The sequence below is a fragment of the Gasterosteus aculeatus genome, chromosome 4 (assembly GCF_964276395.1).
Source record: "Gasterosteus aculeatus chromosome 4, fGasAcu3.hap1.1, whole genome shotgun sequence".
Lineage (NCBI taxonomy): Eukaryota > Metazoa > Chordata > Actinopteri > Perciformes > Gasterosteidae > Gasterosteus > Gasterosteus aculeatus.
In genome coordinates, this window is record NC_135691.1 from 32,125,458 (window position 1) to 32,141,221 (window position 15,764).

Consider the following 15,764-nt stretch of genomic DNA (forward strand, 5'->3'; position numbering starts at 1 on the left):
GAGAGAGAGAGAGAGAGAGAGGCAGTGAGAGAGAGAGGGAGAGTGGGAGGGAGGGGATACATGGAACTCAATTCCACACAGACGAACATGCACTGGCTCAGAAGGACGCCGTCTCCTGCAACACGGACACACGTATTGTTAGCTGGGGACTCTGCACTTCATTTTAAACATCTGTAGGTAAGTACCATTTCCATCCGTCCGTCCACATACTGTCTCCCTCTGTCTCCCTCCCTCTGTCTCCCTCCCTCTGTCTCCCTCTCTCTCTCTCTGCTCTGCATCTTTGACTGTGAGTGTCTGACTGCAATGTGCATGTTGTTACACGCTGGGAAGCACAGTGTAGCTGTATAAGTAAACACACTGACACACACACACACACACACGCGTTAAATGTCCTTTCACACGTGTAAGAAGGCTCGTGGCTGATCAGGTTGCATTGACGCTTAAACGATAAAGGAGAGCAGAGGGAGTCATCCGGCGATAAATCAAACAGATGTGTGCGTTGTGTATCATGGTTGGAGTGTGTATGTATGTGTGTGTGTGTGTTTGTCAGTGTGTCATCTGCATAAACATGATCTGTAAATCCCATGAATAATTATGTCCATGTTGACTCTCTCCATTTCAGCATAATCATGTGCAGGATTCGTATATATGCGCGTGTGTGTTTTCACGTCTTCTCTCGCCGCCATGAGTTGTTTGGCGCGTGACAGGTCATGTGAGCGCAGCAGCCTCCCACCAGCGAAGCAGCGGCAGGCTGAAGGTGCTCAAATCCCGAGGGATTAGCGAAACGTCTCTGGCCTCAGCTGTCGCCATGGCAAAGGCAGCCGGTGGAACGCCGGCGCTGGAGAGCATCCTTTGTAGGCGGCGCCGGATGCATCACCTCCAGGGGCTGGCACAAGCCTGGGTCTCAAGCACGGGGAATATGTTTTCGTGAGAGGTCGAGGAGGGTGGGGGGGGGTGAGGGGTCGGGGGTCGGGGTCCGGGTTTAAACAGGTCACGGCAGATGTGTGGAGAGCCAAACTCATCGACAAGTCCGGCAGGTGTTATTTACGGCGCCGCTTACGTCGTGAGAGGGCCCCTTGTTTGTGGAAACCGGCTTTGTAGGGTCGCGTGTCGCCGATCGCCAGAGGGAACCCCGCTGGTTAGAACAGCGAGGCCTTAATCGGGTTCAGTAGCACGAAGCCCGCGGGACGTCTACGTAAGCTGTTGGAATCCTGCCCGCGCTGCTGATTTGACCAGAGGTTTGTCTGTTCTCGGACGTGAGAGCAGCTCTCATCAGGGTCAATGACGCCACGCAGGGGCTATTGGCTGCGGCTGGTTGCACCGTTTCTATCTATTGATCAACATGGAAACTAAACAGGGGAATTATATAAGAAGAGTGGCTGATTAAACACCCTGAGCAGTGAAGGCACAAAGTTAGCTGATACCACCTATTTCTCGTCTTGAAGCCGCACCGATCTTCCCATCCATCTCTCCGAGATATCAATAACTTGACAATACTAATATCAATAACATGAGTGATTCATATTGAACCTCAACATTGAAATGTACCAGAATCAGGATTTATTGATGTAAACATTGTAGTGTGGCGCGTGATCTTGACGGTGCTGTACACGTCTCTCCTAAACCTAATAAGAAAAATAAACCTACGGATGTTTGGTCGCCACATTAAGCAATTTAAACATCCTATAAAGCCTTTTGCTTATGGTAAATCCCTGCTGGTTTAAAGCGGCCCGGCAGATTGAATCTGTGTATCGACATCACTTTGTAGCCTCAAAGTCAGAAGAGGACAACAGGAAAAAGCCATATGTTTGTCCCTCAGATTGGAGACATAAGCCCTGTGATATTAAAACGCTGCAAATGGAAGCCAACAGCGTGTGGGAGGATGCACATTATAGATACAAGCGTGGAAATAATAATAAATAACACAACAAGTGAGAACCAATGCTCGTAAATATGCGCGCCCAGTTAGCCGATTCAGAACACCTTCACCTGCAACGCCATCCGTTTGCAGGGAGGTAAATTACTCCATTATCCTGAACTCATTGATCCACCAACCTTCCCGTTCGTACAGCAAGTTCGTTACACAGTAATGACATGGGGCCACAGTCAATTCATCCCCCCCCACAGCATAGAGCCTCTCCGTTTCAATCAATCAGGAGCGGCGCGCAGCTCTAATTCAGTCTCTCACACCTGGCTACTTTCTTCTCCGTCAGTCGGAGAGTCCTGGATACGAGCGCGGTGATCGCGGAAGCGGCTTGTAAATGCCGCCTCTGGACTAATGCGGGACGGAGCATTTCCCGTGGAGAAATGTGTCACAGCCGAGGTGGAGGCTGATTGAGAACAAAGATGGCCGATGCCGGGGGGGGTTCTCATGAAACACCCAGACGGCCTAAAGCTGAAGGACAGGAGTCTGTTTGCGGAGTTAATAAAAGAGGTTCTGTCAACAAGTTAAAATGAGCATCAGGGAGGCTGCAGAGTTCACTCTCTCCTGGACCACGAATCCCACGGCCGAATGTCAATACGCCGTCTTTGTCTCTCTCTCTGTCTTTATTGCCCTTGTCTTTTGGACTCTGCCCTTATCTTCTGTCTCGCTCCAGTGAGCACGCTACAGCGGCTGGCCCGGCCTTTGAGCAGCTTGACAAAACGCCGACAAAATAATAGAGGGGAGTTGTAAATTTCCCCCCCCGGACACTTTTTATAGTTCCTTTCCACTTTCGGCTCTGTTGCCCGTCGCACCAGACAATGGCTCCGCTAACAGGCACCTTTTTGATGTGGTGACGAGAAAGTTAACGTCCCAATGTGGAACTGAGTAAAGCACAAGACGTGATTATTATTATTTGATTATTATTATTATAACACGAGATTATTCATTATTTCCAAAAGTGTCTTTACATGGAAAAGCTGCTATTATTTTGATTTTATTTCATTACTGCATCACGTGACTATACGTACATTAAGAGTTAAAAGACGGAATATTCATCAGGTTACCAGAAAAACAACTTTTTTGCCAATGCAAGATTTAAAAGGACCCAGCTTAGTACAAAGTATAAAGAGGTATCATAATTCTGATGAGCCAGTTTCCTGTTTTCACGCTGATACCGAGCTAAAGTGATTCAGCAAATTACACACATTCCCCAGATTCATACAAAACCGATTGGTTATGTATCGTATCAGCAAACAGGCAATTCAGGCTAAAAGATCATTTACCCAATAGGCTTTAAAATGGATTAAAAATGTGTCTGTACATAATAACATCAACATCAACTCCTTAATAAATCAAATTATGTAGAAATAGCCGCCAAAACCATCTGAATCAAGCCAAGAAAGTGTGCATGCGTGGTTGTGTATCGACTACACAACAGTACCAGAGGGGAAACAAGCACACAATCGCACTAAGGTACAGAGGCAGATCCGAATGCATCCACAACAACATCTCAGCACGTTTAAAACGGGGCCGCGTGTGGGTTGGTTCGAGCGCTCGGGCGTCTAAAAACAACCCCATCTCATTGCAAGCCGATTGTCCTGCTGCTCAGTCAAAATGCCAAGACTGGGGAGTGTGTGGGAAGCTTTATGCTTGATTCCCCACCGCTAGTCAGGCTTCATATCCGGGCTTCTCACTGTGCATATAGGCTGGTTTCATCCCTCCAGGTGGCAACGGAGGGGGGGAGACGCTGCCTGAGACTCCTCGTGGTGGAGGCAGATTGATCTTGTGGCATGCGTACGAAGGAACATAGCGAGAACAACGGAGGGCAGAGAGAACTAGCTTGGATTAGGCGAGGGGGTGTAGGGGGGGGGGTGAGCCGTTAATAAACTTGCCACAGAGGAGGACGGAGGCTGACAACGCACAAAACGGGGGGAAATAACACTCCAGATTGAGAGCAGGAGAGAACACGGTGGATATTGATGTTTTCTCTTCTCTCCCACACAAACAGATCTTTCTCCCTCTGCTTTAAAGAACAAATAAATCTCAGATTGAAAGCGAGCGAGGCCGAAGCTGGATGGAGGGGTGGGGGCGTGGCGGCGTGGGTGGGGGGGTTTAGTGCAGCCGAAGCATACAGGTTGTTGTTCTCACAGGGGAAATTCCATTGGTGCTCCAGTCTTTTCACTGAGGCAACAGGCTAGTGACTTTGAACCGCTCGCTGCTCCACAAAGAGATAAAGAGGTCCCTTCTATTCTTATGTTGGCAACCGTAGACCCTAAGTCTCACCCCCCCCCCCCCCCCCCCCCCTCCCAAACCCTACACACACACACACACACACACACATTATTTCTTCAGAAGAATACATACGGATGGAAGTTCTTTAAGTTGAAGTTCTCTAATTGGTCGGTCTGTGCCGCCCTGCGACACAGCACGACATAATTATCCACCACCACATCTGAGGGGACACCCACTAATTGTGGGGCGTCCGCAAATACTTAAGCACTTGTTGTGATTCGTGCTGGATGACGTATTTTTTTCAGCCATCTGACTTCAGCCTTCGCCTTCATCAATAGGTGGCAATGGGCTGCTTTGCTGGCCCCTCAGGAGATGGTGAAGAAGCTGAAAAGCAGGTCACACTCAAGAAAGTTTGATGAGAAAAAAAGAAAAAAAAAGAACGAACAGATGCTAATTCTATCAAGTTCCCGTGAACTCTAATTGAGCTGGTGGTGAGTGGATTGAAAGTGTGTCACCCGGTGTCCTGTGTGTTCTTGTCTTTTAGGCCATCTTGCCGGAGAGCGAGGCGAAAATGGAGAACAACATGTGAGGCGGGCGACGACGCGCCCCTGTCGACAGCATGCTTCGCCTCCTCCAGACCTCGGCTTTCTGCTTCTGGTGCTTTCTGCTGCTTCACAGGCAGGCTGCGGCCGACGAAGAGGCCCCTTGGGGGCCGACGTCATCGAGAGAAAAGCCACGTGGAATCTATTATTGGTGGACCCCATCCCTGCCGAAGTTACCTTCCCTTCCCTCGCTGCCCTTCGGCATCCCCATTTTTGGAAGCTCGAAAGTCAACAACGAGTCGCCCGCGACCGCTCTAACGGAGCCAATCGATCGCCTGCAAAAACACTTGGGTTCAGGGAAAGGCAGCTTTTCTGAGGCCTCTGAATCCCCTACCACTTTGAGTCAGGTGCTCCTAACCAGCGTGACAAAGATAGGAACAGGGTCACTTCCCACGGGGACATCGGATTCTCCGCTCAGCAGCAGCGCGCCGCAGAGCGACAATGAGGCCCTTGTTTTAGACTCCTACGCTCCCACAAGCAGTTCTGTCAGAAACACTCTGGTCACCAACGGTCCCACCAGCGCGAGCCCTCCACGGCAAAATGCAACACACACCCACCCGCAGAGGGGCGCCGCCTCGGCCGCGACCCAACAGCTCCCGGGGGAGCACACGGGTAAGGAGGCCCAAGGTGTTACACAAGACATCCTTTTCACCACAGCAGCAGAAAGCACAGCCCCCACCGCCTCTACATGGACAGCAGCCCAAACCACGACAACCCCGGTACCGGTGGAGACCACTCTACCCGGCGGAGACCGCCTGAGGCCCGTTACCCCGGCTACGTCCGCCGAAACGACGTTTGTAGAACTGCGAGACTCAACTTTCGGCATTACCCCGCGTGCTGCGGAGGCAACAGCGGCAGAAGCTCAGCCCACCTCGGCCCAGAGCGGGGTGGATCTGGGCTTCCCCGAGGCCAGGTCAGGGCGCGGGGAGGAGAAGCTGCGGGCGTACACCACTGCCACGGGGATCGAGTACAAACTGGTGCCGGAATCCATAACAAGCCCAACTCTGAGCCAAAGGGTGGACTTTCCAATGGCAGGAGGTAAGCAAAGTTAAACCAATCAATGGTGGCTGGATTGACTGTGTGGCTGTGATCCATCATGGGCAGACAGGTCTTACGCTTGCAGTAGCAGGCTTTCAAAAGGCCGCAGACCGCTCGGCCCGGTTGATGACATTTCCGACATGGTGAGTAGCCAAAGGTCCAACATTAGCGAAAAAATCTAGATCCTGTCGACACTCATTGAGCACAACAATCACGTGATTGAATATCTGTTTGCTCCGAGAGATCATTAAAGAGGTTGTTCTGTAAAAGCTGGTGGTTTATTACACTGCGGTGGTTTTAATGACTCAAGGGGACAAATTAATTTCTGCAACTTGACAGATTTCTGAAATGGGAGTTGTTGCACAGCGAAGCAATCCAAATCATACGCAACACAATCAAGCGTCTTCAATAGGTTTCCAATGCTCGCTCCCCGCAGACTTCAATAAAACAGTTCCATCACGCAGAGAGGAAGGAATACAGATGAAAGCATCAAAGTCTGTTGTGCAATCTGTTTTGGATGGTTAGAAAACCTTTTCTTGTGAGTAATTTGTACCACCCTATTAAAAAACACTTTATTTAACAATCTTTAATGAGTTTTAAAGCAGCAATTTACCAATACCCCAGAAAATGGAAAAATAGGGGTTTATTCCCTATTTAAAGGCAAAGATGAAGAGCTAAAACAGCTAGTGGTGTCCAGATAAATTTCAGATTTTGACACGACATCTTCAAAGCCCATCCCCCAACACCGGTGGCAGTCTGCTGTCTGCCTGCTTAATGAGTCTTCGGCAGAAGGTGCTCCTGCAGTTACAGACGCATTCATCATGTCAGTTCAAAGGTCGGGCGAGGAACCGATGAGTCGATTATTCTCTGCCGGGGGGTTCGGTGTCCGTGTGATAAACCCATGATCTTTTGGTGAGTGTATGCACGCAGTGTGCAATGTGTAGGACATTAATATTCCGCAGTTGCATATTGTTTTTTCTTAGGTAAGATTATGCTGCTGTCAAAACCAATGTCCATTATCATCAGTTCAAGTAGAATCTTTGAAAATGTCAGTAGCTTCATAGTAAAATAACAAAAAAATATCCTTCAACTGTTCCATAAATTACCTTTTTTTTAATGCTAGTACAATTTCTCTTAAATCATTTTGACTTCTTATTGACTTTTTACTTTCAAACATACGACACTCTCTTCCTCTGTTTATAAGCTTTTTAAGTAATTCTTTTGCACGTGTGATGCAGTGAAAAGCAACTAAACGGACCTTAGAATCAGACTGTTTTGTCCACGGCTGCTTCATAGCAAAACACGGGCGTTCGAATAAAAGTATGCTCTTGTGTACAGATAAATGCTGCACACTATCGAAAAAGTACATCCAGGCACTCCGTGCAAAACAAAACAGAGCCACTATTCCCAGACTGCCTCACGCCGCCTGTATTGAAACTGGTGTTGTCATGTCTACAGCGCCCGGTGTGTTGTGTCTGCACTTGTTCCCAGTTGTGGATCGTGTGGCGGCATACAGAGGAGATAGGGATCTCTGGCCCGGGTTGGGGAGGGCTGCCGACCGTGTATCAGTATTCCAAACGCACGCTCAGCGAAACCACCTCCTCTCCACTGGGACCATCCGCTCACCAGTCGCTGCTCGTGGAGGCTGAACATGCTTCTTTCCATTTAGTCTCCTCCCTCCCTCCCTCGGCCTTTTTCCAGTTTTTAAAAAAACATTTTCTATTCCCTTTCTTTCCACGGATAGACACGTCAGGCAAAGGACACTGGAGGAGACTAATATGAAAATGAAAGCACGGCGCCCCTGCATTACCATAAATTATCCCATTGTGAACGTTCTATCCGGTGCAGTAATGCACTTTTAAAGCTGCTCAGGGTGAATCACTTCCCCACTGGAGGTGTGGAACATCTTCGCCGCACAGCCGAGTGGGTTTGCAGTGATCGAGGCCGGCGTTTGCTATGTGTGGCGTTGCCCTTGAGGAGGCTGAGAAAAAAACAGCACCGCTCTGCATCTGTGTCAAATCCTGCACTAAGGGACACGCCCACGACTGATAGCAAGGCCAATGGTGACTAGAGAGAACGGAACGAGAGCCCAGGCTGAAGCTGATTAGATGTGGGGGTTGAAAATGTAGGTTTTCTCAAGACTCTCGGGCAGCCGTTGCTGGAAAAAAATGTCTTTCAAAAAGCTTTCCTTCGTACCGCTCTTTCTTTCCCATCCTCCCACTTTTTCCATTACTGTACGCTCTACTAATAGACGGGGGCGAGAGCAGACCTTTAAGACACTCCATTACCTGCAAGGATGTATTGTCCCCCTGATCCCAGCTCTAAACACCAAACTGCAAAAGCACGGTCAATGATAGATTAATTGATTAAGCAAATGGATTTACAAACATGTGACATGAATATCTAATGCCCCGAGTGTAGAATTTACATGGGAAAGGGGCTTAAATGCAAATGACTTTCAATATTATGTTAATCGCCTGACTCATTTGACCACACGGCCCATGATAAGCGCTGTTTGTTTTTAGGATTCCACCCACAGTGAATTAACTTATGCAAATATGCAAGTATGAAACAAGCTGGATTATTTCTCACCTTTATGCAGATGTATGTTTAAGTGTAATGGAGTTCAAAAATGCCACAAATCCCTGAGTAACTACCTCAAAACTGTACCCAATTAGCAACAACGTGACGCAATGTTGTGTAAGTACATTCGAGAGGCTTTCCGACCCACTCCTTTTCCGTCCTATCACCATCATTCTTTCCCCAAACTCACTCGGGGCCTGCATACATAACAAGGGGTGTAATGGAGTGCAACATCATCTGTTTTTCTATTATTTATATTTCTGGCAAGCTGAGGATAATGAGGAGCCTCTGGAACGACGCACTCTTTGAATTACTCCCACGCCCAAAAAATCTTGGATGCCCATCTTGGATGCTACATAAAATAAAATTAAGGCTGCACGGTATCTCTGGATGAAAGCTAAACTAAAGAAATATCCACTGATAGCTTGAGGGGAAGAAGTAAAGTTCCTTTAATTGAAAAAAAAATGGATACAACATTGTAATTCAAGGTCATGGAGGCTAAAAGAAATAATTTGTCTTTACTAATTAGGTAAACAGTAAAAAGACAATTCAGCATGTGGGTGTTGAGCGGCTCAATAAGTCAAATCTCTCTGATCCCTTTCCGCTTTGATTTTGCCCCATCAGCAGGGTCTCTGTGTGTTGTGGACAAGCACGTGCTGACTGGGCTTGATCTGCAGCAGACCTCGTCACACGTTGCACTTTCATCCAAAGGCAAACGTCACAGCATCTATTTTTTGTGGCACAGTGTCTCCTTTCAATTCGTTTAATCCCCCCCCAAAAAAAACAACAACAGCTTAACTGTAAAAACAAATGAAGGACAAAATTGAACTGTCATGTTCTTAAAGCCGCGGCTTAAAACTATAACAATACGGGTTTATTGCGGAGTAGATATCGGTGGCGTGTAGGACGTGCAGTGTGTCGGGGCTCAACAGATTCTGCTTTGAAGACCATTAAAAACTTGCGATTAACTCGGTTGCTGCGAGCGTGACCCAGTTTACGCCGCGCGACGGCACCTCACACGGCCTCCTTATTTCCTCCCACCTCACTCCTCTGCGTCTTTTATTAATACCTAATTCTGAAGTTCCAAAAAAAAACACCGCACCATGCCGTCCCCGGCCTCGTCGGTTTTTACCCCCGACAGAGTCACTCACCGAAGATCGTCCCGGGGCCTCATCTGCTCCATGGTTCATTTAGAATGCTGTGCAGAGGGGCCCGCACTTTGCGAGAGAACCAGAGGGGTGAGAGACGTCTCTTCTCTGCCTCGGCGTCTCACTTTCTCTCTTTTTTTATGGGTCTGGGAATTGCGCCGGGACTTTTGTGATGGACCGATGGACGCGCGCACACACACACACTGTCACGCACGCGAGGTGTCAATGTAATTAGACCGCAGAGAGACAGCCCGCTCAGCCGAGGATGACCGGCTTCAAAGCTTAGTGGGCGAGGGCCAATCCATCTGACATAACTGGGTTGAGAAACACGGTCCTTCCGCGCTCTGCAGCGTGAAGCCTCAGACACGGTGAGACCACACAGGGTCCGACCTTCTCAAGGAACGCTCACAATTTGCTAATCTGTATTGGCCCCCCCGTTGCGTTCCTCAAATTGCGGCCCTGGTTGTTTTGAGGTGGCTCACGGGCTGAATCGCATGTGTCTCCCCAGAGCCGCCCGGCAGAGAGGATACGGGGGACGGGAAAGGTGCGGCTCCTTCGGCAGACGGGGATGGGGACGTTTCCACGACGTCCAGCGAGGTGCTGACTCCGTCGTCGCCACAGAGCACAGGTGAGCAAACAAATCCCTGGAGATCTAGATGAACACTTCTTGCCAATTGTGTGTATTTTCTGCTTGTGGTTGCTCTGCACACTGCTAAACTGGACTAAGAGACGGGAGAACCAATTGCCCTGCATCCTTTGCAGGGGAGAATATAATATATTTAAAGACATATGGAGCAGATAATGAAATCATTCCCCCTCTGCAGCCTCCAAAACCTGTTCGTATTCTAACATTACCTTGCTTGGAATAACAGCACTTTTAAAAAAAACGATGAGTCACACATTTCACCCCAACGGGCCTCTTTCAATATTGCTGTGTCATTTTCAGGCCTAAAGCAAAAAGCTGTTGTTGATAATACCGCCTGCACATGAACGCATTTACTGCTATCATAAAAGACCATTTGTTTTAATGGAGTGTTTTGGGTGCATGAGCATGATCCAACTTCTCCATGAGCTCCCGCTCAATTGCTTATTTTGAGACGAGCCAAATTGAAAGTGATAACAATCAGACGGAGCTCTCTGTTTTCTCGATGCCGAATCAACCCGCAGCCAATTAAAGATGAGTGCGTGGGGCTGTTGCTCATTTAACATGCAAAGAATCATTCAGCGTTATTACCATGGCGGGTCTGCAGATTAAGCTGCATTATAAGGGAGACCTCTAAAGATTTACAAGCAATAGCCAAAGAAATGAAGACATGGTGCACTAATGGTGGTTACACCGAGAGATAAACGAAACCACTCCTTCGAATTATGTGGATTTGCGGATTGCATGAAAATGTGACCATTTATCTTTTAGATTCTGTGCTGTCGGCCTGTATTAATTATTAAGAGCGTCAACTTAAAAAGCTCTTGATTTAAACTGAATCTTACATCCAGCATTCACAGTCATCATCACGACAATGTAATGCTCCACAAATGAACGCGGCGAACATCATACCTTGTTTACCAGACGTGTTTTTTTTGTCCACTGGCACGTCGCTCTCAGGCTGCAGTCCTCACGCACAGCCGACCCGACGCTGCGCAGGCCGCTCGGCGTGACACTTATCGACAAAACATGGCAGCGACTCAATACCCATCACGGCCGACGCGCCTCCGAATCAGCAGCGCCGTCGCCCCCGGAAAGTTAAACTGAATGGACGGACGAGTCGCCAACGCTGACTTTATCAGTAGCTCTGTGTTTATTCTACACTCCCGCCCCGCCACTGTCTGTTTTGACAGGATGACCTGGTCGGTGCAGTGAGACGGCGGAGGCCTGTTAGAGCACTGACATATTTCATGACCTCATTTAATGCTGCTGATGTTATAGCTTTTCAACAAATAACCCCCCCCGGGCACTTGTGATTTTAAATTAACCCGTGTTTATGATTTCAGCCCTTCCTTCCTGTCATATTAAATGTCAATATGGAACAGTGTGTTCAGTCACTGAACAGACTCAATGGCCGAAACGCACGGCAGAGCGTGTGAATGCGTGGACCATCTGAACGTACCGCCTGATGTTCACCAATGTCTTCTTTTTCAACCTGCCAGACGTATCGGCTCCCAGCAACATAGTGCAGTGTGGCGCGGAAGGATTATCACGAGAGGGATGCACAAGGCTATTGTGGAAATCCCCTTTAGGATCCGAGGCAGGGGGGGGGGGCTTCGTTGATCAGGGGGGCTTGAAAACAGCAAGTGTCAACATGCAAATGAACTCGGACACGAGACACACTTAGCCGCCAATTGAGTGCCGTTTCGTTCTTCACTGAAGAGCTGCAGACTGTCACATGTTAAACGGGGGGGCAGAAGTATAAAGCATAAAGCATGGGGAAGAGGCTTGTAAAAATCAGGGCAGTCTAGCAGAACAGAGAAATGTCCCCACCCATGTAAGTGTCCCCTTTTGGGGGACCAGGAAGAATACAACCCGTTAAAAAAAACATAAAAGACAGATTATAAAGACTTAAAATGAAAATGCTAGACCACAAAAATAGGCCGCTTTTTTTTATACAGGAAACTATTTAGATCTCTTCCATCTATACGCAATGATGAAGAGCTTCTGCGGTGCTTTGCAGTTCTTTAACTGGCCCGTGACGTCACCACCAGCTTTAATGTATCCACCAGGACTTCCCTCGGCATATTTAAAGACATTTTTAGACAAGAGATAAAAATAAAATTTGGGCTGTATACACAAACAATATTCACACTGCAATAATAGTTTTCGTTAAAGGGCGATGGCTTTAGGTGCCTTCAGTAGTCGAAAGTTCTAAACACCTTCTCCTCTGTGGTGGAAAGCTATCGCCTGCATGTTTTGTGAAATAGAACAAGGTTTATGGTGTGAAGCAAGAAGGCTTCACGTGAGGCGCAGATGAGCTTTGTAGCTGTTGATCACGCGAACACACATGGTTTCCCCCTTTCATTTCCAAAGCTAAACCATTTCCTACGCAATCATAATCATCTTTAGTTGCATGGAAACTCCAGATGGCTTACGTAATGCAAGAGAAGCCAGCTCTGTGGTTCTGAATGGGCTGTTCCATAGAACACACACCCTCTGATTTGGGTCCAGCGTTGTATGAAGTTGCCTTGTTACAAGCTTCTGAACAGGATTAGCACATTAGGCAGAAAGCACCCTTTCACCATCCTGGAGCTGAGCCAATGTCGTGAATGTCTTGAGTTATGATTAAAAGCGTCTGTATATTCTCATGAGTGGACAATTACCATGCTTTTAAGGGAATTAAAAGTAGGTGATTAGAGCAGTAGCTCATTTTCTTGGTCTCATCTGAGCTATTAAATGCAAATGTGTTTAACCAGCTTTCCTCCTTTCTTTCTCCCAGAAACTCCCTATATCCCTCCGTACACTGATGACTGGATGTACAACCAAGTGGACAGTGACGCCACCTTGCTTCCAGACTGCAATAAAGAGCGCTCCGGCATCTGCAACCTCTCCGACACCTGGGACTTAAAACCCCCCTCGGACGTCAAGCCCGCGCAGAACGCCACTGCCGCGAACCGATCAGCCAGCGGTGACAGCTGCATGGCTGCCCCCATGTTGGTGCCGCTGTACACCGACTGGAACAGCGCCATGGCGGCGTGGGGCGTGGCCTGGGAGGCGCACGTCTACGGCGCCGGCTGCGTCTTTGCGATGCTGACGCTGGCCTCGGCTCTCAATCTGCTCTGCTTGCCCCTGCGATGCCCGTCCGGCTGTGGCTACTTCGCCCTGGTCAGTCTGTTTCTGCTGGCCGGCGGTGGCACCAGATCGTTTTCCCTCCTGTACGATGCCTACGGTCACGGGGACCGCTTACCCTCGACAGAGGCCTCGCTGATACTCTACGAGGCGCCGTTTCCCTGTTTGACTGCGGCGTTCGGCCTGGTTTTCCTTCTACTCTCCATGCGCTCAAGGATGCAGCTCTCCTACTCGGCCTTCCAGAGACCCTGTTTCCTGGCCTGCCTCGTCGTCGTGCACTTTGGTGCCGCGTTTGGACCGGTGACGTTACTGAAGTTCTACCAGCAGAAGCCTCCCCTTTGCCTCTTTCTCTCGCTCATCTCCCGTGGGACCTTCGTCGCCCTGGCCACATTTCTATCCGCGGCCTATTTTGTGTTCTACATCTACGTGCGGGCGGATTCGAAACACATCTACCACCTGAACAACACGTCTCCAACGCCCGCCGAACGTTACAACCGCTGCCCCTTCGCTGAAAGCCGGGACTGGGACCGCGCAGCTGTCACCGTTTGTGTTTCAGCACTGTTTTGTCTAGCGTGCGCAGGACTGCAGTTCTACGCAATGCTCAACGCTATGGGTGTGGCAGGTGGAGAGGAGGTATTCCACGCTTGGCCCTGGTGGGCTTTCCAGTTTAGCTGCAGACTATGTGAGCTCGGGGTTTGTCTCACCTTAGCCTTGGTGGTGGCGCAACCCGTCTACTGTTCTGACCACCTCCCAGCCGCGGGGAGCTGTTGGACCGAACTGTTGGCGTCCAAGTCACCCATCCTGCCTGGGAGCTACCAGTGGAGCCTTAGCCAGCAAGAGAAGCTTGCAATCGTCGATACCGTTGGGCTCGGAGAGATAGAGAGCCTCCCTCTTTACACCCTGGTGGATGAGAGGCTTGGTAGCAGTCTAAACGGCCTTGACCTCCTCTACCACAGCAACCGGGCCTTGGCATACAAAGACCTGGACTTGGATTTAGACATGAAGGGTCCAAGGAAACCCGAGGATGTAGGACGCGGAGAACCCTCGGGTGGATCCTCGTTCACCAGCGACTCGACCGCAGACCTGAGGCCACCTTCGCCCATCAACCTGCGCCGCAGCATAGACGAAGCACTTTTCAGCGAGGCCCTGTTCCCCACGAGCCTCTTCAGCCCTGCCAGGCCTATTCACTGCAGTGATCTATCCATAAACAACCACTGTGCGCCACAATGCAACGGCCTCCGTGACCCCCTCTCGGCTGACCCTGGCCTTTACCGAACCTCATCCTGTGTGGAGGTGGCCCCCCAACCCGAGCCCTCTTGCGCCCAATCCCACGGAGATACAACTAAAGGTGCCCCACCGTCTCCCTCCCTGTCCTCATCCTCCAGCTGCTCATCTCCTGAGCGTTGGAGGGGCAGCTCTTCCTCCTGTTCCCTCTACCGGGAATCTTTCGGAGGCTCCTCACTGGTCCTCTGTCCAAGCCCGGAGAGACGTGCTCGGCAGCTTCTCCAGCAAGAGGCCGCGGGCCACGCGGCGTCCACCGGGCACCGCGGCCACGGCGACCCACAGAGGAACTATCATACACTGGGTGCGGCCTCACAAGAGAGCCTGGACCTGGACATGTCGTCGTCGGAGGCGGACCGCTCCGCGCAGGAGGAGTTCATCGGCGTTTGCAGACAAATCGATGCTTTGAGTATCTGCAGTGAGACTATAGATTTATAAAAGGACAAGTCTGGTCAAACAAGGATAACATAGGGGACTTAGAAAGATGTTGGAAAGGTGACTGTCGAGGTATTCTACAGCCCATTTGATAGTGCTTTTACCGTAAAACCTATAGCTGCCAAAATAACGTTCCTGAAGGTTTGATAAGCTTTCGTACGTGGTAATTAGTATAAGTGCCAAGAATGTCAAAAGCCAAGAGGTAATTTGTAACTTTTACATGCTTGGTTAAGGCCGATGAAGTTTGATACTGTATTAAAAAAAAAAAAAGTGGCATTTCACTGAGTGGAGATGACAAGAATTTATTTGTACAAAATGTTTTTATTGCATTTCAACATTCCAAATACTACTACTGTGACAAAGATTAAGCACTTAAATACTACTGAAGTCTTACGTTTTCATATTCGGCAAAGTTGTCATTAAATCTCATGTTATATATACTGGATTGCGCCCGTTTGTCAAACTATAAACCATATCATGACACTTCTGATTTGCAGTTCTGGTGCAGCAGTGACCTCTACTGGAGAACAATTGTTACTTTATCCTACTATTACCGATGGCCTCTGCTTCTATGTACAACGGCAGCATATTCTGGCTTGCTTACTAATTTATTTATGTTCAAACATAACTGCTAAACACATTGTTTAATAAAGTGTATTTTATAAAGAACTGTGGCTTTTTTTTTTTTTTACTTAAAAGTTAAAGGTGACATCCAACATGACTTTGCGGCTCATATTCAATAAGAC

At 48.8% G+C, this 15,764-nt stretch overlaps 1 protein-coding gene across 2 annotated transcripts; it reads left to right on the plus strand.

Moving 5' to 3' along the window:
* prrt4b (proline rich transmembrane protein 4b) lies at window positions 1-15,684 on the plus strand. 2 transcript variants are annotated; one of them, XM_040173042.2, is made up of 4 exons: window positions 1-177; window positions 4,701-5,796; window positions 10,036-10,155; window positions 12,953-15,684. In XM_040173042.2, the coding sequence occupies exons 2-4, from the start codon at window positions 4,776-4,778 to the stop codon at window positions 15,019-15,021; spliced, it is 3,210 nt and encodes a 1,069-aa protein (XP_040028976.2). In that variant the 5' UTR covers window positions 1-177; window positions 4,701-4,775; the 3' UTR covers window positions 15,022-15,684. The 2 variants fall into 2 exon arrangements, with proteins under 2 accessions (XP_040028976.2, XP_040028978.2); XM_040173044.2 differs by having other exon boundaries at window positions 37-173.
* Window positions 15,685-15,764: the final 80 nt, after the last annotated feature.